The sequence below is a fragment of the Anopheles merus genome, chromosome 2R, assembly GCF_017562075.2.
Source record: "Anopheles merus strain MAF chromosome 2R, AmerM5.1, whole genome shotgun sequence".
Taxonomy (NCBI): domain Eukaryota; kingdom Metazoa; phylum Arthropoda; class Insecta; order Diptera; family Culicidae; genus Anopheles; species Anopheles merus.
In genome coordinates this window covers 54,568,866-54,595,537 of record NC_054082.1, presented here as the reverse complement: position 1 = coordinate 54,595,537, position 26,672 = coordinate 54,568,866, and the positions used below count along the sequence as shown (strand labels likewise).

Sequence of the window (26,672 nt, the reverse complement as noted above, 5' to 3'; positions counted from 1 at the left end):
CATTTACAAAACACAAAAATCTCTTTTCTCAACTTTTTATAATGTTCCGCACGGTTGAAATTATCAAATCGTTGTCTTTCATTACTATAGAACGAAATAAAGTACTTCATTTATTTCTGTATGTATTTTACACTAAAACAATCATATCATTTGCTTAAAATAAACAAACTTTACACAGGGATTGGAGGAGGGGAGTGGGTGGGAGGGAGGAGGAGGGAGAATATCGCATTTGTCAGCGATTCGGGAAGCAGCGAACCGTTCCGAACAAAACAGCAAGCTAGCCTTGGCGCTCTAACCCAGCCGAAACCGTTGCCAATCGTGTGAAACAACGATAGCCACCAACGAGTATGTGTTTCAGGATGACACGTTCGTACAAACAGCACTTAGCAAAACGAAAATTAGACACACGAATAGGCACAAAGAAGTTCTGAAATCTGTCTGTGCTCCGAGCTACCCGGTTCGTCGGACTTTCAGACACTCTGTATGGGCTTCGAGTCTGTGCGGCTGGCGGAAATCTTCAACGATGACCGGCAGGGCAGCTTCATCTGGAACTTGCTGTTTGGCACCGAAAGACAGTAGGTCTCACTGGGGCGGCTGTCATACAGGGCCCGCTCAATTACGCCCAAAGCCGAGCTGGTCAGCACGTCCGCACTGTACTGCGTTGGGACACCTTCCTCATCGGAGATGGCTGTGGGAGAAGATGAGATAATAAATGAAAAATACATTAGCACTAGTCCCGCACGCTCGCCACCATCATGCCTTACTGTATGGAACCGGTGCCTTAAACAGCGACTCAGCCGGAACACCCCGCGAGTCCAGTGTCACAACATTAACGCCGTACGGTCTCAGCTCCTTGCGCAGAGCATCGGCACATCCCTGCACCGCATTCCGTGTGGCCATAAACACGGTCAGCCCATCATCATCGTTACCGGAGCCGAGCAGAATCAGGCGGCCCCGTGTCGGTCGCAACAGTCCGATGAAAGCGCGCGCCGTCCTCAGACACCCCATCACGTTGTTCTTGAACATGTTCTCCCACTGCAGCGAGTCCTGCGAGTCGATGCGCCCACGGTACACCGATCCAGCCGTGTTGATCACGGCCAGTATGCCCCGCTCGCCAGCATTCAGATGAGCGCCCATCGATTCGGCCGCCTCACGCAGCACGTCTTCCCGCGTAACGTCGATTTTCATCGGCACGACCGAACCGCTGACTGGTGTGTCGGAGTTTTCACGCATCTTCATCCAACCGCGTAGCAATTTCGCGGGTAACGACTCCACCGGGTCCTTCATGCCCGCGAACACCCGGTGTCCTTTACTGGCGAAGAATGTGCAGATCTGTGAGAAAGAGGCGAAAAGTACGGATCAACTTAATTGCGTGATAATGCGGTTCGCTAATTAAGCCTACAACAGGCTGTGGTACTACATCTGCAATTCGCTTACTGTCACCGATAGCGTCAGCTCCATGCCAACTGTACTCCTTGCTTAATGTACCGGAGCAGCCGATTAGAAACTCTGAATCTATTCAGCAAGCGATGCCACGATAAAGCTGACAAAGCATTGGATTACGCTTGAAAGCGTTCGGACACTTCCTACGCTTTGCTAAACATTGATATTATCAACTGACTAACAAGGAAAATGGCATGCACTGAGCATCCAACAACCACGATATGCGGGTGCCCTGCGAAAGCTGACAGCCTTTCTTCGGCAGCTTTGAAGCGATGGTGATAAGATGGCTGCAGGGTTTATTATCCACTCCATTTGCATGTCGATTCGTTGCCAATGTTGCACTACTGTGAAGCTTTACTTTCGAAAAATTGAGATGTGTATTACACCCGTTGCTTACCTGCAGTCCCAGCGCGGTGTCCGCACAGGTGATCAGTATCGAGCCCTTCTGCGTTCCGGTAGCATCGTCCCGAGTTCCTCGCACCTTGCACAGCAGATACAGTAGCAAAGCGCCCGCTATCGAAAACAGCGCTATCAGCTGAATCGTCAGCACCAGAGCGGTCTGCACTTCCATGCTGAGCTACACACACCACGGCTATTCCGATGGGTTTCCGTTTCCGTTAAGCGCGACAGAGATGTTGGCGTGAAAATCTGGAACAGAAACGAACGAAACGAAACAAACCGATGAAAATCATGAAAAACGACTGCTTGTTGCTGCTGTGTCTCGAGTTAATGAAGAAAATTAAGCCTGTGATGTATGGGTGCGATGAAGTTTTGATACGGTATGAGGCATGAGATTTCATAATCGATTCATCACCACTTGTGACCACCACCTCCAGCATGAGAGGGCACATTTGTTCGGCTACTATATTTGCTTTGCAGTCCGCATAGAAAAGCTTTAAATTGGCATAAGATATACCATTTCCATTTTTGTTTTCGCGTCTTTTCAACCAATGTTTTCCTTCAGCTTGGTTCGTCGAGTGCAGTGTTAACGGAGTTTGGAAAACGAAAGCCGTAGTATGTGCATAACTGATCGCAACCGTAACAGCGTGGAGATGCATCACAACAAAACAAAACCAACGCTTGTGTAATATACATTTTTTGAAGATTTCTCTGTCACTGTCTATCTCCTCGCTTCAGTGTTTGAATTTTCCTTATCAAAGAGCCACATTAAATGACCGACGGGTTTCGCCGTTTTTGCATTGAACTCAAAAACAGAAGCAAACGAACGAAATGCCGAACGAAATGGTTTGGGCGAAACAATATTATTGGTAATGAAACCTACTTGCGATTCTCGCTATGAGCGATCGAGATGTAACCCATGGCAACATCTCAACATGCAAATGCACCTGCTGTGGTTGGCCAATGATTTTGACTCCTTGTGCAACTGAAATTACCAACTGGCCCGAGTTGATGGTTCAACTTTCGCCTCATTCGAATTTGGTTTTATTTTTTCCGCTCAGAGCTTATTGCATAACGTAACCAGCCAACGTCGTTTCGTTGAACAAACAAAAAATGCACACCCATACATTCATTGAGTGTATTTTATTAACTGGACATTGGGCTTAACAAAAAAAAAAGACAAACCGTATCAGGTGCTGTTTATGGCTTAAAAAAGAATATATAACAAGCGGAACCGTCTACGGCAGCATTTGTAATGGAGTTGTTTCAACGCTGCCCATCAACATCCCCTTGTCTCTGGCTGGGGGTGATTTATGGTACGATGTGCTGCGTAATTTGCAGGAACGAATGGTATTATTTAACGTATGCAACCATATAACAACTTAGCTGAATGTATTTTTAAACAGTAGATTGATAATTTTTTTTTTAACTCTGTGATTGTTGATAAACAGACGGCGTGAGCTAAGCCGTTGTTTGACAAACACAAAACAATCCCATGTAAGCCCATTTCCTGATGAGGACGATGGTGTACGACTCAAGCTCTAATTGGATAAAAAGAAACAACACACACATAAAAAAGACCCACATACATCATGCCCGCACGAAACCAATCGCGGGCAGAATATTCCATCAATACAATGGATCATTAGCTTTTCCGTTTACGACTCAGCAGAACGTCGCCTAAAGCCAGGAGAGCTGCCATTTCAAGCGTTACCCCCATCCAGAACGAAGGTTCTTTCGGAATTAATCCGAATCACATTTAAAATGCCGCACTGCTGTCGTCGTCGTCATCGTCGTCGCCATCGTTTCCTCGTCGATCGTTCTTCGCTTCTTAGTCCACTGAGCATTTGTGTGAAGTCGAAGCAATTTGAAATCATCCTCGGCCACTGTCAAGGTCGTGGCGCAGTGTTTGCGAAGGTGTGGCTTTCCACCGGAGAGTCAATGGGAGCCATTGTGTTGGGGTACGCCGGAAGATGGATGCGTGTAACCATCGCCAGATGGGAATCGATTACCTCAACCATAAACCATCGGATGTTTCGCGCTTTGCCAGTTTGCCCCACTGGGGTTGATAATGGTTGGCGAGATAATGTAAAACGCTTTGCATGTAAATAGAATCCAATCGTTTCCAGTTCGCTGTGGCGATGCGAATCGACCGAGTGGCTCTATTTGTTTAAAAAACATTCGTACTTGTTAAGCAGGAATGAAGATTGTTTAAGGTTTCCTGCGGTAATCACGGTGTACCAGTTTGGTGGAGATAGTTTGAGATGTAGCTTAATTTCTTCACTTCAAGTCAGACAACTTTCTTGTGCCATGCTGAAGCCAGCGTGCATCCAATTGCCTTACAATGGCTTCACGGTTTGTCACACTTAATTTTGCTTTAGTGTAATGTCGATGACCATGATTTGCACACAATGCAAAATTGTCACCTATTTATGCAGAGCAAAGAGCAAATCAAGAATGGGACGAAAAGATCAGCGGTTTCGTGTCTTGGAAGCTGTGTTGAATCATTTGCAACGTTCTGTTTTCTAGCTTTCAATGCATTACAAATAATCAATTTCTTATTTAATTTCATGACGGGTAACTTAACACAATTATACCCATATTTGCAAATAATATGCAAGCATCTTGGGCGACCTACAGCGGGTACATTCTTGTAAAATGTACAATAAAATCTAGTGCCTCCAAACACACCCCACTGATAGCAGTACTGTCTGGGGTTCCGGGTAGTACCCGTGCGGCCCTACCACTGTTTACAATGCTGATCACGCAGTTGACCCAGGTTGTTTCGCTTCATTGTGCTTCAACCTCCAATGTGCTGGGTCCACGCAACTATACATTCCACCATTAGCCGCCGCAACCCGTACCGAGGTTACGGCTACAACTGCAGTTATACAAAGTTCATTCAAATAGCAGCTTCACGCAGCACGCGGGTACTGTACACTTTACCAGCTAGTACATGGCCACAGGGCAGTCAGTTTATCGTACTTGCTAACGGATCGGTACAACCGAAACCCGCACTACTAACCTCCTATGGAGGAGGTGCTCTAGGAGGTCTTCAGTTCTTGAGCATCACAAATCTGGCACATTGAACTAGGGGTATAGTCAGATGGAAAGAGTCTAAAATTTGGAAGTGATGTTCACGAACACGAACGAATTGTAGACGTAACGAAGCTCCTCATGGCCTGGTTTAGTTGGTTCTGCTGCTTTCGGGGTTGAGTGCTTGGTAAGCAAACAATTACAGAATGGCAGCGTGATCATACATCGCACCGTGAACGCAAACGTCTGTACGCAGTCCAAGGGTGTGGCAGACGGTGTGTGCGGCCTAACGGCGTGGCTTTTACGAAAGTCTCCAACGGCTTCCCCTTCCACTCCGATGGCATTAGCTTCTCGTCCATACGATGCTCAGCCAATATGGCGTTCATATGGGTGCGATCATCAGTCGATCAACAAAACCTTGTAGCGGCAGATCGTACAGGCACCTATCTACTCCGGTGGTAAAGGAATGGGATAAATTGCTTTGCACGATGATGTCAAATGGATGCGCGAATGAGGATCGCAAAAACCCGAACCGATGTGAAGGGAAGATTTCGTGTGCAGCTTCATCGGTGAGTCGTAATTTATGCAGGGTTCAAGCACCAGGGTAAAGCAGAACCAGCAACCGTGGTTTATGGATTATCTTATACATTTAAACATATATCTCCACACGTGCCACATGGCTCAGCACATCGTATCGATAGTTGTTTTAAAAATGTCGGGGGAAAATTGAGAATTCATCAACGTTATATTGTGTGTACGCTTGTCCAATTCATGGTTATTGATTTTGATTTTGAAAATATCTTTTAATCATTTTATTGTACGTTATAAGCTCGCGGCAATGCGCCTTCTTCATTGTTTAAATCCCTACTCCTTGGGCTGAACAATAAGATGACTACCAAGAGTTTTTGTCCAACCAACCAGGCCCATATCATACGGAGATACGCATCGGTGAACTGTTCCCACTCGGAGTTTTGTTGGCGTATTGGCATTTCTTTGCAAGCTAATACTCATTCGCTCTGTTCGTTGATGTGTTACAGCACGCTCGAACTATGTCCTTGGAATGATCTCTACTTTATAGAGAACTAAAAACATCACTTATCTGTGCTGCGTTTATGGCTACCATCTATATTAAACCAACAGCTGTTGTTGTGCTGCACTCTAGAAGGTTACCAGTGATAATTAAATCCATACACAAAATGCTACTGAACAACGATCGATTCATCCTTTTTTTATGAATGCAAGGGCAGCCATTATATCATCTTGCTTATCATCATGCTACATTCATAATAACATCAACACTCTCATGATACTTAAAACATCGGATAAGGTACTTTATTCACGTACACCGAAACCCGCTGCACTAAACCCTTATCTAAGCGCTCTGTCTGTCCCAATATGCTCGATATGACCGTGGCACGATTAGATAGCTCACTCATCGATACCTCCGCTTCACAGCTGCTCACTGTAGTGTCGTTTGCCGGAGAGTCCACGAAGCCTGTCGGCGGCCTGTTCGGCCGTCAGATCACGCTGCGCCTGGCATAGCAACTCGAAGCCCACCATGAACTTGCGCACCGTGGCGGAACGAAGCAGGGGCGGGTAGTAGCTTGCATGCAGGGTCCAGTGCTGTTCAGCCGCGGCACCATTCGCCAGCTCCGCCGTCGGTGCACCGTGCCAGCCCATGCTGTACGGAAACGAGCACTTGAAGAGATTGTCGTACTTGGTGGTCAGCTCCTTGATCACGATCGCTAGACTGTTGATCTGCGGCAAAGTTAGGTCGGAGATGCGCTTGTTCTGATTTCGCGAAATTAACATCGTTTCGAACGGCCACACTGCCCAGAACGGAACCACCACCAGCCAGTCCGGATTCTCGATGACAATTCGCTCCTGAAAAGCGCAAGCAAACATTTAGCACCGTGCTTATCAAGCTGTTTCCAAACAAAGCCAATCAACATTGTTACCCTCTTAATCAATTCGCGGTTCACGTAATCATCCAGCAGAGCCGTTCCATGAGCTGCGTAGTACTGGCGCAACATATCATCCTTAATCTTCGGCTCATTCGGCAGAAACGAGCAGGCCCAGATCTGGCAGTGTGGATGCGGGTTCGAGCATCCCATCGTTGCACCCTTGTTTTCGAAAATCTGCACCCATTGGTACCGCTGCGCCAGCGTTCGGAATTCCGCGATCCACGCATCAATAACGTTGCGTATCTCCTTGGGTGTCATCAGTGGTAGCGTTTTGTTAGACTTCGGATGGAAGCACATCACCCGGCAGGTGCCCTGCGCCGGTGCTATCTGGAACAGCGGATCATCGCTGGACGGGGGCTCCGGTACCTGCTCCAGCAGGGCCGGAAAGTCGTTCGTAAACACGAACGTTGACTCGTAGATGGGATTTTTCTTAACGACCACAAAGCAATATCAGTACACAATGTTCCGATCTTTCGATTAGAAGCAGGTCGCGGGCAGGTCAGACCCGCCAATGTGACCTTGAGATGCACACTTACGGTTCCATTCGGGCGGATCACTCCCGGACACAGCGGGTTCGTTGGATCAAACGAGGAAAGATTCTCTGGCTGGGGATTTTCTTCCTGGCCCGACCAGGGCCGCTTCATGCGATGCGGACTCACCAGCACCCACTGCCCGTTCAGTGGATTGTAACGGCGGTGTTGATGATCTGTTGGGTCGAACATTTCACTGCAAAATGAGGCGATGAACACAACTGCCCACGATAATGGTAGAACATTGAATGAGTGTATGGAATTGGCCAATGCGAGCACCGACTTGGCAGCGGCTTAGCAGACCGCAGATAGGCAACATTGACAGTTTGATAAGCACAGATGTAAACAACAGCTGGTAGGGCTTATTCAGAACTGATCGAGAAGGGTTTCGAATTGTCAACACAGAGATATGGTAAATGATAACAGAAAAAACCAAAAGTTTTTTTGCATTTCCAATAAATTTCGTGTATTTCCTGAACGTTCAACAAAGAATGTTCTTGAAAGTTTGAGAGAAAAATTTAAAATAAACGCAAAATGTTTAAATTTTCAATTATAATACAACATTCAAACGATCGTTCATTCTTATCGTTCAGTTCAAAATACCCACCAAGCAGGCAATTGCTTTAAGCGTGTTTTACCGCGTATAGTAACTCCCTCTAACGATCATATTTGTTTTCTTTTATGAATTAATCTGATTCCAGACAAACGCTATCGTTATTATAATTGAGCTAAAAATTCAAACAATCCGTACCAATTTTGTTCACCAAAATACCCGTTTCCACTAATTAGTATTCTCGCACCAAAAGGTAGCAGTGTAAAGTGATCAACTATCGTTCCCCCGATACCGTTCTTCCACCGCTGAAAAGAAACTGTTTTCCACGCTGTATACCGCTAGTTCGGATGTGTAATTGTGGACGAATGTTGCCTAACTGGTCATCACACAGCTGGGATACTAAAAGCCAGTCGGAGATAAAAACAAAATCCCAACCCGCCGAACCTTAGCACAAAAGGGAAGAGCGTGTTTGGAAAACACGCAGCTTGATGGTTGGCGGAAATTAAGCGGCTTCGCGTATGATGTAATAAATTTTCTTCTATTAGCTACACCTGTGATGCTATGTGTAGGTATCGTCGGTATGGTACGACGGTCAGTTTGCTGTCGGTTTCTTGCACCCTTTGCGTCAAGTTCCCGGTGACGTGGCAGATGTTATAGTGTGAAGGTAACCTTTAAACGTGCATGCAGTCAACGACACCGAGTGTGAGACAGGAGTTTTCCACCAGCTATCTAAACAGTTATCCAGCTTGTTAATTGATTTTTAAGCGGTATGAAATATAAATATTTATATTGAGGGAAAAGTATATCTAGACATACGTTCAAGCGATGGTACAATTCAGTTCAGTTCCAATCAGTCCAGCACAATAAGTCCAGTTCCTTTTATTCTGTTGTGTTTTGAGCAAGTCACTCCGTCACGAACGTACTTATAGTCTGTACCTTTCTAGAGGAAACAAAGCATACATAGTCCACCCTACTCACTACCTCAGGTGGCATAATCGAGACACGCGATTCACAAACAGCGCAGCGCACGTGAGAGCGCACAATAGTGACCACAGCCAATGCAAATTGCTAATCACCTTACCGGTGCATTCCAATGCGCCAGCGCAGTACACCCGTTCTCTAAATGCTGCTACTATTACTACTAGGGACAATAAGCTGGCACTGCACAGTTTCAGCCAAGAGTCACCGAGCCGGGGAGGTCTTTGTACACATGGACAGGGAAAACTTTCGTTTCCATTTTGCATTGCCACAATCAACTCGACTACGGGAGTGTAACAAAGTGCACGTGTACGAGATACGCCTATATTCATACACGATGTAGCCGGTCGATTGATCGATTTCTAAGGCGTTATCACATAGGTGAGCTTTTTTCGTTCAATTTCGTCGTAGCGACCGAAAAAAGTAAACAAATAGTAAACCCTATTCCCCTGCCTGCAATTGATGTTTTCGGTGTCGTAAGAAGCCCGCTGGTGGAAAATCGATAGGTCATCGTCACTCGATCGGTCAGCAGTTTGAATGCGTGGCGTGGCGCGTCGTGCATGTTGGCGATGGCTCGCATATATACACGCTGCGCTGGTTGTGCAACGGTCGGCACAAAAATGGACGCGTGAAAGCGACAACACAGCCGACCGACCGACCGACCGACCGACCGATCGACCATCGCTATAATATGGCGAGAGGTGTAACAATACACGTTCATTGGCCGTCCACTACATGGCGACCCGTCGCACTGGGCCGGGAAGATCGATAACCAGCTTTTGATATGCGTACACAGCCAGATGATGGGGTTTACTAAAAACCTGTAGCCTGATAATAATGAAATGCTCGCGAGCAGCTTCCACGCGTGAGCATATCTTAATTTTTACCGCTTGATATACAACATTAACTAAACAATTCACTGCGACAGGATCTTCGGATACGATCGAGTGGAAGAGGCAAAGAAAACGTATTCGACGCACGGTTGTGACGCGCGATTTCTCTTTCCGACTCCGGTCTTGTGCCGGACTTGCCGAAGCCGAAGGCCATAGGAAAACCTACCCAACCATCTTCATGGTTTCGACGCAACGCGCACCATGCCGATGAGCGATGAGTGAATTTAATTAGTGTTATTAAATTCAGTGAAACTGTAATATTTGTGCAAACAGTTTTCCTGCCCACGGAACTGCCAGTTGGGGGCGAGAGGTGAGGCAAGCGGTGAGCACCGAAGATTGAAGGAGTGTGGCGTCGATTTTTGTTTTTGTTTACCATTTTTGCTACGGCTACTTTCGCAACCACTCCGCTTCATGCAAGCGAAGGTGCGCATATGTGTGTGAGAGGGTGACTTTTCCTCCAGCAACTCTGCGGGCACCCAACGGCATGGCAGACAAGTTTATGGACAGCGTCCATCGCATCTTTCGCGATCGATAAATGACTTCTCGTTCGCATCTCTTCCGCAGCTCTGTGCACCGTGCACCCGGGCGCAATTACGTACGTGTGTGGGGCCTTCCGGTTACGTAAATCATGATCATCATTTTCATTTCTTCCAAGCTGGCCAAGCCTTCCCGCTAGCCGCTCCATCCCTGCCGAGCCTCGTGCGGTGTTTATGGCCAGCCCGGTACACTATTTTTCCAGCTCTATTTTTCCAATCGGATTTCGATTTTCTTTCTCCCAGCCAGCGGTACGTACGGCTGGCCGGAAACTGGTGTAAAAAGTGAAAGGACCGTAAGCCAACAAACAATGGTTGATCAATCAAGATCTGATGTGCGTGGACAGAGTTTCGTGGATCATAGATTTCAAAACATGCATTAATTCCTTCCTTCTTGAGCTGTCTACACGCTGGGGTGCGTCTTCCGAAACCACATTCCAGCGAGTTGTTACTCATGGCAACTTGTTCATCGAAGATGGTGCTTCATTAATGATGCAAAACTGGCTCCAGCTTAGATACAGCTATCCAGAACGTTCTCCGTGCGGTGCGCTTAAGCTCTCGAAATTGATGATGGCTGCTCTTATCACAGCAGAACCTGTCCGACCTGTATCGCGAAGTCATCCAAACACAAGCAGCACGGAAGAGAACACGCCTCTCGAGCCAAACCAGTCCTGCCGCCAAGGACAGTCCTGAGACACAAAGGCCATCACGCAAGGCCAACGCTTGCCTATTACCCAAGCAAACGAAACACACCGTAATTGACTGCGGCTGGACAAAAACTAGTCAGTATTCTTGACACGTCTAAACGAAGGCCGCTCGTTCGTTAGTGTTGGCCTTTTGCGACACACGCTGGTTCCTTCTTGAGCTTACCGCTCCCGAGAGCCTAGTGAACGTGAACGAAACAGCGAACCAAACCCCTGAATCGGTGACGGTGTCCGATGTCATGTGCGACTGGGGACAATTTGGCCAAAAGCGAAAGTCTAGCTCATCGAAGCGTTCTTCAGGCGAGTAAATGGCATTGCAGCGTGTTAATGCGATCGAAAGTAATATTTGGTGGTGCTATCGATATCCTCGACTTGGGTACGCTTTTTGAAGGACCTAATAAACAATTTTGGACGTCATAAAAGATACGTCAACCAGTTTGCTAAAGTATGTGTGTTCGTTTGGAGACAAGCAATGCATTTCAACAACCAACCAACATTACACAACGGATTGTGCCTTCGCTCGATCCTCCCGATCACCTTGTACCGATTAGTGCACAAGGTAGGGTGGAAGATTCTAGTCCCGCCGAGCACGTCAGCTCTCCATACAAACATACTTGACGACACTAACTTGAGCGATCGTTGAACGAACGCAGCCACCTGCCATTCAGACTGTGAACACGACTAATGTGCTAACGAAGTACGATGCACCTTACGATGCACCCTCAACCGACCGCCGTGCCTTTCCGTAATGGTTTGCTTGTTATTCTTAACCTAACAATAGTTCGCTGTGTAGTGTCGTGCAACAAAGCAATTAGCTGTCAACTGAGACTTCAAGACACGCTGCCTTTATGACCAATCCGAGCACACTTTTAACAGCTCCCTAATCCGAAGATCACGAAGTTGAACTAGTTTGGAGCTGACACATACGTGAGGCGAGGGTTTGACCGGAGGGAACGTTTGTATGACGCGTGTGTGTGTCATGGAAACGGCCTAGAATGTAGTATCCAATGATCAGTATCTACACCTTATGCAATAACGGCCAACAACCAATTGTGTTCCCAACAACTCTTGTCCTAGGTCACACAAATAATATAAAATAGCTTGTTTACATATATTATTATTTGTATAAGACGATAGAAGAAGAATTTTACATTGAATTTGTTAGAGTATTGTTAAGTTTCCTGCGAAATAGTTGAATGTAAAGTGAATAACTTTTCTCTTTTCGCAACAAACAAATATGAAAAGGAAATCCCAATACAGGAAATGGGATGAGATAACCGAACCACAAACTTCAATAGCATAGTTTCAGCCCGCACCTCAAAGCGTTTACATAATGCTACTCAATGGTAGCAAAGGTCTTTCGATGGAACGATAAGGTTCGCGCAAAAACTGCATCTATTCAGCGCTCAAATAGACTGCTAAAAGGCACAACTGCTACTGTTAGGCGAGCGTAAAGCTTACGCTGTGTCCGCCAATTTCAAACGAAAACCTCAGAGAACCCATTAGGATGCAACTTTCATATCTTTCACTCCGCCATCGTCAGTTTCTTGCTATATAGAAAGAAAAAAATGGATCAACATCAACTTTCCAGCCAAGCATCTCGTATTCCCTCTCTTTGCCCCCTTGTAAATAAGGTCCAGAATCGTGTACCACAATTGTACAATCTGTACCCCAGCAAACTAACAACACGGTGCGCCGAAAGCAGTTCCGTACACAGCATGCTCAACAACGATCAAATCGATCTCGGTACAAAACTGCGGGAGCACACGTTTCAGGTTTCCGCCTCAATAGACAGGACCAACGCTTCTAGCAGCAGCCTACCAGCATGGTGCTGGCACGAATGTTTAACATAGACCGGTGCATCCAACGCACTCCACTCTTCCTCTGTAGGGCCGCTTTTTGATCGTAATTAGTGTATGACCAAAGAGCTCGAGCCGCCCTTCAGCGGGAACGGCGGAACCGGCGGAAGAGGGCGCATGATTTATGATTATGGTTTTACAATCCTCCGAACGCTACCAACTAGCCAGAAAGAGAACTGGCTGCATGCAATTTGTGGGTGCACCGCGGGAAGATGATCGTTTTTCAATCACGCGTAAGAACATGTGGTTTGCCGTGTTCGTGAAGTGGGTCAGCTAGCCTCAGAGCCGTTTCTTTCCGTTTTATGTTAATCTAAACGCAGGTACAGCCTCCGCAGAGAAACTGGGGCGTCCATTCACAATCCAATTAGCAAGTTTTGTTCGAATTTCTGAGTGAAACAAATAAAAAAAAAAACCAATCTTGCATAAATTACGGTGCCCGTTGGCAAACACGATCGATACGAAAGGAAGTTGGTGTATTTTTTGTTAAATATACTCGTTCGAGCTACCTAATGACGTACCCACAGGGCTTGAAACATGCATCTCCTTTCTCCGTGTAGGAGAAAGACTGATAAGCTCGACCGACGTCATCATAATCGCGTCCGCAAATCGATTATTGTGTATGCCCTCCTCTACTGCTGCATACACAATAGGTGAAAACACCCACCGGAGGGTGTACCGAAACGCCACCTGAATGTTAGGTGGCGGTGCTCCATCGAAAATCAATGTTACAGCAGCATGCTTCCCGGGTTTGATTCATCATGAAGAAAGTAGTACTTTAGTGTTGCACCGTTCATCGATTGCCGTGACGATCATGATCTTTATCGCATCAGTTTGACGGATGTTTCCACTACGGTTACGGCTTTGACGGTGGCGTGAGTGACCGGCTCTGCGGTTAATTAGCGCGTCTGGTAATAATGGAACAAATGAGCTTACTTTCATATCGGAGTTTAGTTGTTTTTTTCGAGAGATGTATTTTAAGTCTCTTGTGTAGCAGAAAGAATAGCTTTAATGTAAGCGTGACTGTCACGGGAAGACGAACACAAGGCGGCGTAGAGATTTGGCGCATGTCATTAAACATACAAGCCAAGGATTACAATGTAACAGAATGTAATTGGCGAGCAAAACAACATATTTCTTCCAGCTTGTAATAGTGATTGCAGAAGAAGCCCCAAAAGATAGTGTCATTAGGAATCAGCAATTCGTAAATGTATCGAACTTGGATTTTAATACACAAGTTTGCTCGAGGTGAGACAAATACAAGTATTCCACAAGTATAATATCACCATAAAATAGCACAACGCCCGACTGTAAAGCAAAAGTAGCGCACTGAAGATGTTTACGCTAACACATCACGATCACGCGATAGATCGCGTCATCTTCCACCCCACCAAAGGTCGGACTGCGAAAAAGAGCAGAGAAATGTGTGCTCCAAACACATGTTTACCGTTGCCCGGATCATCTCACCATGCCGATTGGGCTGCGAAAAGAAATGAAACGCCTCCACCAAACAGCGATCGACAAACAATGCACGTGTAGCGGTACACACCCCGTCGCGAAAGGCTCAACTTCGCCCCTGCCACTCCGTAAAAGATCGCGTCTTATTTGTTTACACTAAGTGCCGCCCCTGTGACAGAAGGTTCATTGTCCAGTCAATTCACATCTTCTGTGCGCTCCTCGGTCACCTCCTCAGCTGCGGTTCCGATGGTGCCGCCGAAGTCTCCATTTAACGCGCGCCAAGCCTAGAGGGGGGCATATCGGGAGGGGTATGCAACTCGAATTCGGCACGCAGAAAGGAACGTGAAACCATCGGCGGTGCACAGAACAGGTTCGGCCCGAAACGAGGACACCGAAGGCGGCATTTCGGTACGACCACGATCAGTGCGACCACCTTCGACAACTTTCACAAAACAAACGCCACAACGGGCAGGATGGTTGGTAGTGATTAGGTGGGAGAAGAGGGGTGAAGCAGGGGGGGGAGCTGCCTGATCACACGCACAGGGGTTCATTTTGGGGGGCAACGGCGCATGCATGCAGGACGTACACCAAAACGCTGACCTTGCACACAGGCACAGACTGGTTCACACTCGAACAAGTGGTGCCGTTTGGTGCAGCACTGAAGACACTCGCTATGAATGGTACCATTTTGTATGCAGGGTAATTTTAACGCATAAATCAATGCCATCATAAAGACACTCGCATACACTCACTGGGTGTGAAAAGACTGCTCGCCAAGCAGTACCTTTAAATTGTACCGTTTTTTTCATTATTATTTCTTCTAAGCAACTTGCGGACGGGCAAAGTTTCTAGCTACGGTTGAAGTGATTTTTTAAACGAAGACTTCGCCTACGAACAAAAAGAAACACAATTCAACCGTTCAACACGATCGGACGAAGGAAAGGAAATAGTGAGTGGCGTTTAGTGGTATTTAATTGCACTGGCGAACGGATTGTCTTGCGGTTCACGTGTCCCAATACCACTCAATCCAATCCAATTCACCTGATGGGCTCGACTCACTCACTGTCGCCGTTGTCGTCGTTGTGGTTGTTGGGTGCTGTTTGCTCGGTCCGCTTCCCTCCAAGCGAATGCAATCACGGTGCAATTAATGCCCGCGCTCCAATCTTCAATACGTAGCTAATAATACAAAAAAAAAACGTCTTGTCCCTTACAGTGAAAGAGCGGGATGAAGCTACAACTACAAGCCACACAAGAAACAGTTACCCTGGTCACGGGGAGGGTGAGCGGGCGGGTAGAGTAAAGTCATGGGACACTGCGAAACGGACACCCGATGGACGATTCGCTTGGCTGAGTTCCTAGAGCTATTTTTCCGTGACATGTATCCCCTTCTCCCATACAGGTTGGTGATGTCACATAGCAGTTCGTGTGGGAAAAGCGGATCCCAGCCACAGTCCGCGATTTGGGCAACGATGTGACACAATTGTGCAAGAGTGTGCGCTCGAAACGGTCACCCTCATTCGGAGCGACAGTCCAGCTTAAGGGTTGGTGGGAGTCAATGCCATTTGCTGCGACCAGCGGAACATGCAGCCTCATCGCATACGAATGAGATGTCGGAGGAAGCGAGCATACATTGGCAGATCAAGAATGATCACAAGGTGTAGTGTAGTGATTGTGTCGGCGCCGATCGTGGAATCAATATCCGCTCTATTTACATATGCGATCGTTGCGGTGCGTTGTGTTCGAATCAACGATCAAAAAAACCAACACGCATCATACATTAAGATGACATTTTAGGAGATTTTTGTGAGAGCTTTCACTAAATCGTGAGAAATGTTTGAATAGATTAAATGACCACACGCTATCTTGCAATAAAGTCATTGTATCTCATACCAGATGTACTATCATAACATGACATGATGGAAATGTCCATTTTTGTCTACAAATATTTCTCCAAAGAGATGCAGATTTGTATCAAAAACACATGCAACGTAAATATAATAGACGTCCTCCTACGAGCTACCTTTATGCTTTGAGCTGTTTGAATGTTTGCTATGGTAAACAAACAAACAAAAAACCAATAACCAACACTAGATCACCGAAAACAACTTCCGCGAACGATTCACATCCCGGAAACAAACCCCCCATTTTGGCCATACGTACACGACCAGCGCCCGACGGCTCGCGAGCTACAACGCTTACCCCTGGAAGCGGCAAAATAAACGCTCCAAACATTCCGAATGGAAAAACGGCCTGATTGCCATGAGGCACGAAGCCGACGATCCCTTTAGAGTGCAGTCTTTTCCACCGCTTCTGCTCGCTCGACGCTACGCACACTTCCGCCTGCTTCCGATTTCGAGGGAAGCACAAATTAGCAGCGTTTGCTTGCGCTTTCATTCCAAAACGCACTACTGCTACGGTGGCACTAGGTTCGGGTGCCGGGGTGGCGTTGATGAGCCGCTTCTTTTGCGCTTGGCCATTCTCTCAGCTGCTTTGGCATACCACACCACACGCTAACCGACTTGGGCGCCCTGTTTTGTGTGTGCGAAAGCGAAAACGCTTTTACTACCCATTTGCAGAAGTAGCAATAGCAACGCGTAGAAAACTAAACAAAAAACGCTTCAACTAGTATACGATTGGTAGAAGGTACGGGGGCGCTGGGATGCGTGGGTAGCACGTTTGACCATCGATTATTTATTGCTCACTAGCTCTTACTATTAACGAGCACGTAGGTGTGCTTTTTTCACGTTTATACTTTAGCTCGCGTGAGACGGTGCAGTTTTTTTGTCACACACTGTACAGGCAATAGACGAAGAGATACCGTAACGACGGAAGCCATTGAAAACAGTATGCTAGCATGTGTTCATCATGCAAGTGCAATTAAAATGCATCGAACGATAAGTATTCTTGATTGGGACAGGGGCTTTACATTAAACTGAGTGATTCAGTACCATTAGGAATAATTTGTTAATGTTTGTAGTCAACAGTTTAATAAATTAAACATGATGATGAACTTTTCTGTTGCCGTAAGCCAAACTTCCACCAAAAGCAATTACCCCTTGAAATTAATGTAAGGTATATTGTTGAAATTAATCTAAGGCCACAAGACATCCATCGTGGTGCGTAGTTTGTATCACTTCATAGTACCGTGCAATGCAAGAGGACAGTTTAAATTAGAGGAAATACTCCGGGGGCTTACGCCATTTCCTGAACCAACAGGGCGTATCTAACACGACATATCTACGGAGCCTGCAAGGAGAAGAATGGGAGGAAAATTCCCACCCAAAGGTCGGTGCCGGCTAAGGTGACGGAAGCGGCACAGCCGATCCGGCCGATCGGCCATTACGCGTGACGGTTGCCCTTGGCGCGTCACAGCTGCTGGTCACACTAATGCATCATTCGGCATCATTTTCACGAAGCCTTTCCATTCCAAAAGACGTTTGCTTGCTTGCCGGCGGTACCTGGCCCATGTGCTGCGTGGAAGGAATCGGGAACGATAAAATTGTTTCAATTGTCACCACAATTTCACGCAAGCGTGGTTCGCGTGAGTTGTGAAAATGACGCTCCATTAGAAGGTGAGAGACAGCGAAGAATCTCTTGTGAAAATGGTCATCAGGGCCAAATTGTCGTGGCATTAATGTTGATGGTGAATCATTTGTTCGGGAATGTCATGTAATTGTATCACTCCATGTTCTAATGTTACGATCATAGAGCAGTTGTCTTTGGAAGGGACCCCAAAAGCTAATAGAGGATAACATCAAACAGTGACAAGGTGTTAATCTTTGCGACCTTCCGAAAGATTGTTTATTAGTTTCATCTATCCAAGCAAATTGGTCTACCTCTATATCTAAAGAAAACTTCATTATACACTGATGCAAATGATTTTGATTAGGATAAAATAAACAAATAAATAAATAAATTACGTAAATAATATTACAAGAAGAATTGTAATTTTAATCAATTTAACCTTAAAAACTCATCAAATCTCTTTAGCAGTACTCCCTACTCCCTTACTACCAAATTGCACATGTTTCATGCTGTAGAGCTACACTAATTAGAGCGTTTACTACACCCAGCATCACTTACATTAGGAGCTTGGGAAATTATCGAATTACAACCAGCCTTTTTTCTAATCTCACCGACACCTCATCATCTCCATCCAAAGGCTCATACGGGAAGCGATGATGCATTTCTTTCCGCTCCTCTCCATGCATTGCATGTGCCTTTCTTGCATGCGCGATGCTTGCATACTGCGTCCATCTGCGCTCTTTCACTTGCTCATCGGTGCATTCAGGCGTGCAGTTTTCGGTGAAAACGCTCGCGCACCCTTTGGACGATAGCCGTACTTTTCGTTTCACCCATTTTCTCCACCTCGACGATACGTTCAATAACAATCTGAGGCGGAGTCGCTTACTGATTTGTGGCGGTACTAAAGATGGACGATAAAAGGAGCCACTTGCTTAGCTGGTTCCTCGAGCTTCACTGTGGTGGGAGCGGAAGCGCGGAAAAGCGAAATGAAGACAGTGGTGCATTTTGTTTTGTTATTTTATTGCAATTTGCCTCATGGAAGGTGAAGAAGTATGCTTTCCCTTCGCTATGGCAATAAACGATTATTTTGATGCGATTTTGCTTACTTGACGCTGGGTTTTAGTGTGTGTGTGTGTGTGTGTGTGTGTGTGTGTGTGTGTGTGTGTGTGTGTGTGTGTATTTTTGCAGTGTAATCAAAATAGAAAGATTTTACAATCGGCAATGAATACGCCTGTCGTCACAATTGTAACTATTTACAAATTGGTGATTGTTTCTCCATTAAGTTATTTTACGCTAGTTCGTAGAGCGAACACAAACTCATGCTTTTGAATAGGTTATCTATAAGGGCTAAGGAATGTTAGGTGAACTAAAAGGCAAATGTAGTCAGTCAACGTCTCGATAAACATACAAATACACATGAAGATAAACAAATCGTTTGGAATTCACATCCAACATTTGGGAAGGTATTTCAAATTGTTTGGAAAGGTATTTTTTTGGGAAGGTATTTCAAATCGTTTGGAAAGGCAATCGAATCCATGTACAAGACACGAATATTATGGCAAAAACAATGAAGATACACTTCTTTGAGTAGCAAAACCGAAATGTAGTTCATATCTATTCCAGTACGTGTTCAGCGAAATAGCAACAAAAGAAAGCCTTTGCATTACCTTTTTAATTAAATTGAAAACATAAACTCTCGGTACTATACTAATTATAAATTGCTGTGCCCATAGTTGGTACAAAAAGTTCAGATAATAAATTAAAGATATAAAACACTTCTACAGTAAAAAAAAGTAAATAAAAACCACACTTTTGCCAGTTCCACCCACACTAATAAATGTAAACATAAAAACTTTATATCGCCCCTCGAACGTGTGACTTAATTTTTTGTTACTCTCTACCGCCGCTCGACCACTGCACACAGACACACTGCTCAGTTGATCTACGTGTTTTTTTTTATTTATGGCTGTATGCAAATTTTTGTTTTCGTTCGAATGGTGTCAAATTTCCTCATTTAGGCACAGCCTCCACCTTGTTTACCTCCCCAGCGTTGAGTTAGCGCGATTGCGTGGCTGTGTTTTGTCACTGGAGATCGCGAACGCGGAGCACTTGGGTGACAAAGCATAATCGAGCGAAGGGTAAATGAATGAGCTTATGCTGCTCTTCAACTGCACAATGGTACAAAAGGGTTCGCAAAAGCTTAAGAAAAAATCGAAGTCTCGCATAGGGTTTCATATTTATTCAAAATCATACGATCTTGACGTAGTTCTAGCTGGAATGATGATCTTCTTGCTAGCGATCACGATTTTTCTTTGTGAGCATGAATTGGATAGAAAAGGAGCGCAAAGGAGAAACGGAAATAAAGGGCCTCTGAAATTAACCACCCGGCGGGTCGGCACGTTCTTCTACAGTAATACTAATGTTATGCTTCACGAGTGCATTCGCTGCACTGCGGCGTGATGGTGCATTTGTTCTCTTACAGCAAGCTCCCCGCTCGTAGGACATGACTCTATTATTCACCGGAAAAAGGAAATGAGAAACGTTGCTCGGTGCTAGAATAAATTCTACGCTTCATTAGTCGGGCATTTGTAGGGCTGGAGCTCGACACGCTTCTCTTCGATGTCTCCGCTCGATGTCACGCCGGGGGCTTGTGAGCAACTTACAAGAATAACTTCCATTGCGATAGGGAAACCATGTTATTGATTACATTGCGCATGAGTCGCTTGCTCATGCGGAACGGGCCAAAGGCTGTGTCGAGCATTTTTTCTCCTTTGCCCTTATTGGAAAGCTTTCTGATTTTGTTTCTCAATCAACTAAAAACACCCAACGGTCCCCGGAACACAGAATCGAACAATCTCTCGCATCCGCCGAAGGGAACACCTTCGATGAGTGCAGGTGACATACAAACTCGTTAGGCAACTTTTCCTCCCAGATGCTCCGGCCAGCAACACTCAAAAGCCACCAGCCTCAACATCCGATCCCGTACGACGTTTGACATTCGTGAACTGACCTCACCACAGCTGCCGACGGGTGTTTCGGCCTTCGGCAGCTTACCAATCCCGCGGATCGCTAAAAACAAGACGCTCTCACTAAAGAGTCACTAATTTTCGTTTAACTCTTTTCTGCGATCACGGCGCAAAGCGGTGTATAATTTCTCTCCTTGCGCTCGCGGCAGCCATGTTTTCGGTGTTTAGTATGGGCGGGCAAATTCCAAACAACGCGGCGAAGCACAGCCACCCGAAAGCACGCCACCCCGCTGAACAAGAGAGCGCGCGCGAAGACTTCAACGGGCAGGTACGACACGAAACGCGAACGCGAAAACCGGCTCTGCCGGAGGCTATGGACGGCCACAACCGAATGCCTATCAGGTTTTTTTTTCGTCCCCCGTCTTCTCGGTGCCCTCGGCCGGGATATGCTTTCCTCACATATTAAGCAAAGTTTTGGGAGCTTTTTACCGTAAGCGTGTATGTGTGTTTGTTAGCGTCCTCTGAAAATATCGCGCAATGTAATCAAGCGCTCGTTTCTCCCTATTGTGATTGCGTGCATGTTTGAAGCGCAGGAAATCATTTTTTCGATTTAGTTCTCGATGGACTCAAATTAAAAGTTTTACATCGATAGAACCAATGCCAATGCGAACAAACATACAAACTCCCTATAGATGTCAAAGCAAATGCTTCCAGTGTTAGCTGTAGCTTATAATTAATCGGTCACCTTTAATTCAAGCAGCATGTATTGCAATTGCAATATATCACCCCAGACATTCCAAAGCAAGTGCGGTTGACCACTACACCCGAGCACTCACAGCGAGCGATCGCGTGAGTCTCTGTGTCCACTGTCTCTGTGTAAATCATTAGTAGGATCGGCACCGATGACGCCAGAGCCAATTAAGACAACTGGTAACTATCTAACATACGCCAATTATTTCTATTTAATGATATTTTTTACACCCAACCCCTGCAACGTGCAAACCCTTTTGCAGGACATGATATCTTTATAACGTACCTCTTCAAAGAGCAGCGTCGGATGTTTTCTCCAATTTTGGTTGATGACCAGTGACTATCGACAGGGATTTTTATCGATGTATATATATAACGTTTAGCTTAATTAATCACGAACGCAATGCTTTGCTGTAGAAACACTTTCGTAGGCTGTTTTGTTACAGCTTATACACAGAAACACACACACGCTGTAAATTTACAACTAGCACATTACACTGAAACAAGTGGAAGATGACGAAGAAACGAATATTTTTCAATAAAATTCACTACTCACACAAAGGAAATTGGATTATATCAGCAAATAAAAGCCACTCGAAACAATTGTACCGTTTTACGAACTTTAAGCACCTGTACACATGTATGTTGGAAGGTCCAACAGAAAGCAAAACAAGCCCAACACAAATCACTGCATTCTTTTGCACCCTGGACATTGGATCGCATAGCTGCGAAGGAAACCGGCTAAGAAAGGGAATGATAGCAAGGGGAAAGAAAGAGAGAGAGAGCACGAGGCCGTGATCATAAAATAGGAGGAATGATACAAAAATAATCCAAGTTTCACAACCATTCCTTTGCGGTTTCATCTCACCGCAATCGATACGGAATATTTCGCATTCTTCGCAGCGTAGATTGGCCGGACCCTTCGAATCAGCACACTATCTCGATCGTTCCTACCCCGTACGGTCTAGTGGGGTATACCTATGCCACACTGCATGAGCTGCTGTAGGCACACCCTAGCACACCCGGAGTCGTATCCCTCGAAAAACGTATTCCAAAAATTCGACGCGTGCTTCGCCTTGGCAAAGCGTTCCATGTGTCCATGTTTTTAAAAGCATATGAAAATGGTTTTCGTTGCGTATCTCACGAACGATAAAATCCACCAGCCCGAAGGAAGGCCAACCTCTTCGCCGGTGGGGTAGGGCAATGGGAGTGAAGCATTACCGGGCAAGATAAACATAACCATCAAAAGAGGCGAAGCGGTGATCGTGAGCGCTGCCCAAGGGTTTCAAGATGGAATAGGCAATGGCCTGTTATTAGCCTATGGGGAGCCCGCCAAGAGCGCCATGCTCACTCGAAGCCACACACAAACCCGTCCCAAGCCCGGGCTAGGACGTACGGAATAAAGCCACTGCACACATTCATACACACACACACACACACACACACACACATACACATACACATAATCAACCACCAATACCAACCACAGCGCCACACATACGCACAAACTGCACCACCTTATGCTGCCAGTTTCTTTCCGCGGAAAGGGTTGGCCGAACTGGCCGAGCGAACTAAAGCGAACCTACTGTTGTGAAGGCAAACGCTACACTGGGATGGGATGATCGCGAGTGTGAGACCGCGCTCGCTCGGTGTGCTCGTGCCTGGGTATGCGTACAGTGTGGTACCGTATTTTCGCTACACCTTTTTTTGTTATTATTATTATTATTATTATTATTATTATTATTATTATTATAAGCATTATTATTATTATTATTATTATTATTATTATTATTATTATTATTATTATTATTATTATTATTATTATTATTATTATTTTTATTATTATAATTATTATTATTATTATTATTATTATTGTTTTAATTATTATTATTATTATTATTATTATTATTATTATTATTATTATATTATTATTATTATTATTATTATTATTATTATTATTATTATTATATTATTATTATTATTATTATTATTATATTAGATAATCGACGTTCATCTATTTTGAATTACATCAAGCATCGGATTTTCTAGTATTTATTAAATCTCAAATACTGTATACTGTATTTGCATAAAGAGTATAACATGCATTACAACTGACGCTTTACGGTATTTCAAATGTATTTTAAATATTGGCAATATTGTATAAAGATTTTATAATAATTATTGTTCATACATTGAATCTAAGCTGTAGCGATGCTTCGGTAATCTACTGTGCAACACATCTTCAAGCTTGTTCGTTAAGTTCGTTAGATCCAACGGTGAAATAAGGTAATGATTCCTATCATACAGCACGATCAATCTGGAGACACCACGATGTGCTGAGGATCGTTTGTTAATATTAGGTATTCGAAAGGTTGGATCCAAATTACCTACACAAAGTGGCTAAGAAATCGCGTTTTGCTCCATTGGCAATCCTGTTAATATGAACGTTTTAAATTTGTTTCGTACTGTTTCCGGATGCATCTAATCGTCAGAGCACTTCCAAAACTTATCTTTCATCGATCGTAAAACTTCAACCCGAAAACAAACTGAGCATGCTTGCTTGCCTCACGGGACAGTCACGAACAACTGTCGAATTTTTCATTTCTGTGTCAACCACAAACAGTGCGTAACCAAAGCGTACGAGATCGAAATGTAATGCAGTTCAATGCATCCCTTCCCACGTCCGCAGCTCTGGGTCGATCGGTTTCGATCGCTCATAACTGATCAACTAAAAAAAATGGTGACAAATGAAACTAAAAACGTAAGCGAAATGGAAATGGAATGGCGGAATGTCTGTTCACAGGCGACCATAGTAACTCTTACTCCTACATCTCGTAGCATTGCTCGACCAGCTCGATTGGCCGCAATCCCGCTCCATCCCGCTCGACCGTTGCTTTCGCTGACATTATTATCTCAAATTTAGGTGAACGGTGGCCACGGCTTCCATGCTTCCAACCGAAACCTTCCCATCGCACCAGGAACAGGTTTCCGTGCGTTGCCCATTAGCGGACAACGAAACATTACGATCCATCCTTCCATCTATACGTTTGCACCACACAGCACGCATCGGTTCTATGGACGAGGATAGAGCTTGGCACGTGATTCATGCGGATCTGGCAGCTCCGTTTGTCTTACATCCCGTGGACCCCATTACAGTCGCAATATGGGAGACCATCTGGATGTAGGTTACGAAGAAAACACCAGTCCGTGCAGAATTGCCCGTAATGAGTTTGGACCAGGGCCGGTCGGTCGGTGGTAAATAGCTGTGATAATTGCGATCCGTTGATCCGAAGCAAGATTTGTCGGCATTCTGGTGACTGTTCTTCGGGTCGATGTTTACGCTATGCTTGGGTTTGTGATAGAAACTATTTTTTGCCTTATTGCCGGAAACAACCCGAAGAACTGCTCTGTCTCTGATAATCGACCATCGCGTGGGCAAGAGATAACGCAGCATCATCAGCAACGGTTATCACCAAACGATGGAAAGAGTATGAAAGTAACATTCTTTAGTTTCCACTCTCTTGTCGGTGCAGTCACAGCTACAACTCACCGTAGTGTTCAGTTGGGAAGACTAAGCTCCGCAAGCATGCTGCCTAAATCAAGCTACTTTTTAATATTTATACTGTTAATCATATTTTTTGCGGGTAAGTGTCGCTAAAAGCCGTACAGCTGCATATTGTGATTATGAGTGAGTTTTTAACGAGAGTGTTCGATCTATCAGGGCTGCTTCCAAACAAACGCCGACCGATCCTTTACAATCGGCTCACGTTCAACTACACTGAAGAAAGTTCTTCTTGGTATTGTGACGATGTGTTCTTCAACGTGCTGAAAAAGCACATCAATGCCTACGGCGGTGCAGAGATCACCAAAGAGCACAGCTTCTGGCAGGAGTTGAGCTCTGCCGAACCGGCCAACATCAGCTTCCATCTATTTACGCGACAAAACCCTACCATCAGCCAGCGATTAGTGCCGACGGTGCAGTCGGTCGAGAGTTCCTTCTTCAACGGCTCGCGCCCAACGCGGGTGATCGTGCATGGATTCTGCAACTGCCAGCATTCGGATTTTTGCCAAAGCGTGAAAGATGCGCTGCTGTATGCGAACGACGTTAACATTATCTCGATCGACTGGAGCGACACGGCGGGACTGTTAGACTACATTCTGCTTAGATTGCGGCTAGATCAGGTTGCTGCATCTTTGGCTGGCTTTGTCGACTTTCTGCACAACACTACCAACCTTGATCTAAGTCAGCTGCATCTGGTTGGTCACAGCCTTGGAGCGCACCTAGCCGGGCTGAGCGGGAAACGAGTCACAAGCGGGCGGGTAGGCGCTATCATTGGACTTGATCCCGCTGGACCCCTTTTCTCCAGCCGGGACCCCAAGAGTCGTTTGGATGGCACGGATGCAGCGTACGTGGAAGTGATCCACACGAACGGCGGTGCACTGGGCATGTACGATCCGATCGGTACAGCTGATTTTTACCCGAATGGCGGCAAACACCAGCCCGGTTGTCTGCCGTGGATATTCGGAAGTAAGCGAGCGAACACCGGCTGTGAGTGTCCGCTGAAAACTAACTGCTTTTTGCTTGTGTTCCAGTGTCCTGTTCACATGGCCGCGCCTGGGAGCTGTATGCCGAGTCCGTTTATACACCGGTCGGGTTTAAGGCGGTACCGTGCGATACCGTGCAGCAAATCGAAGGCAGCGTATGCCGCATCGATCTTCCAACGGTGGATATGGGAGGCGAACCCGTGAACAAAACAAAATCTGGCCTGTTTGTCCTATCGACCAACAGTCGTTTCCCGTACGCAAGAGGATGAAATAAAAAAACGACGTTAAAAAGATGTTTTTTTTTTGTTCTGGGCTGTCTGTGCTGAGCCATTTGAACTTTTGGGGGACTTTATTTGAGTTATTGTGATGGCTCTCACTAACAGCCTGGTTAGAAAAGAGGCTGGACTGCTGGCTACACATCATAAAGCTTTAAAAAAAGGGAATTTAATGTATATCTTGTGTTGTGATGCTGCTCAGTTGGGAGCGCATGTGCGCATGATCGTTATTGTTTTTTCAGCCCCATCCGTACTCCATGTGTC

The 26,672-nt window shown here is 45.5% G+C and overlaps 3 protein-coding genes across 4 annotated transcripts; 1 reads left to right on the top strand and 2 right to left on the bottom strand.

Annotated features, from left to right (window-relative positions):
* Positions 1-91: 91 nt before the first annotated feature.
* Positions 92-23,152, bottom strand: LOC121588679 (retinol dehydrogenase 5). Of its 2 annotated transcripts, none has more exons than XM_041906895.1 (4): positions 23,073-23,152; positions 1,841-2,091; positions 765-1,332; positions 92-688 (listed from the first exon to the last, which is right to left on the bottom strand). In XM_041906895.1, the coding sequence occupies exons 2-4, from the start codon at positions 2,012-2,014 to the stop codon at positions 471-473; spliced, it is 960 nt and encodes a 319-aa protein (XP_041762829.1). In that variant the 5' UTR covers positions 2,015-2,091; positions 23,073-23,152; the 3' UTR covers positions 92-470. The 2 variants fall into 2 exon arrangements, with proteins under 2 accessions (XP_041762829.1, XP_041762828.1); XM_041906894.1 differs by lacking the exon at positions 23,073-23,152 and adding an exon at positions 21,875-21,962.
* LOC121588678 (probable galactose-1-phosphate uridylyltransferase) lies at positions 6,189-21,954 on the bottom strand. Its single transcript, XM_041906893.1, has 4 exons — positions 21,875-21,954; positions 7,379-7,593; positions 6,837-7,271; positions 6,189-6,762 (listed from the first exon to the last, which is right to left on the bottom strand). Exons 2-4 carry the CDS (start codon positions 7,562-7,564, stop codon positions 6,328-6,330), a joined length of 1,056 nt encoding a protein of 351 aa, XP_041762827.1. The 5' UTR covers positions 7,565-7,593; positions 21,875-21,954; the 3' UTR covers positions 6,189-6,327.
* Positions 23,153-25,085: 1,933 nt separating the features above from the next.
* LOC121588298 (pancreatic lipase-related protein 3-like) lies at positions 25,086-26,415 on the top strand. Its single transcript, XM_041906053.1, has 3 exons — positions 25,086-25,232; positions 25,310-26,116; positions 26,182-26,415. The coding sequence occupies exons 1-3, from the start codon at positions 25,175-25,177 to the stop codon at positions 26,400-26,402; spliced, it is 1,086 nt and encodes a 361-aa protein (XP_041761987.1). The 5' UTR covers positions 25,086-25,174; the 3' UTR covers positions 26,403-26,415.
* The last annotated feature ends 257 nt before the right edge of the window (positions 26,416-26,672 follow it).

Bases quoted from the DNA above. Each gene is read 5' to 3' on its own strand.
- LOC121588679 (XM_041906895.1), bottom strand. From the start codon at position 2,014: ATGGAAGTGCAGACCGCTCTGGTGCTGACGATTCAGCTGATAGCGCTG. The intron at 1,333-1,840 runs GTAAGCAACGGG...TCTTTCTCACAG, and splicing joins ACACCGCGCTGGGACTGCAG to ATCTGCACATTCTTCGCCAG. The intron at 689-764 runs GTAAGGCATGAT...CTTCTCCCACAG, and splicing joins TAAGGCACCGGTTCCATACA to CCATCTCCGATGAGGAAGGT.
- LOC121588678 (XM_041906893.1), bottom strand. From the start codon at position 7,564: ATGTTCGACCCAACAGATCATCAACACCGCCGTTACAATCCACTGAAC. The intron at 7,272-7,378 runs GTAAGTGTGCAT...GTGGTCGTTAAG, and splicing joins TGATCCGCCCGAATGGAACC to AAAAATCCCATCTACGAGTC. The intron at 6,763-6,836 runs GTAACAATGTTG...TGCGCTTTTCAG, and splicing joins ACCGCGAATTGATTAAGAGG to GAGCGAATTGTCATCGAGAA.
- LOC121588298 (XM_041906053.1), top strand. From the start codon at position 25,175: ATGCTGCCTAAATCAAGCTACTTTTTAATATTTATACTGTTAATCATA. The intron at 25,233-25,309 runs GTAAGTGTCGCT...TCGATCTATCAG, and splicing joins GTTAATCATATTTTTTGCGG to GGCTGCTTCCAAACAAACGC. The intron at 26,117-26,181 runs GTAAGCGAGCGA...CTTGTGTTCCAG, and splicing joins TCTGCCGTGGATATTCGGAA to TGTCCTGTTCACATGGCCGC.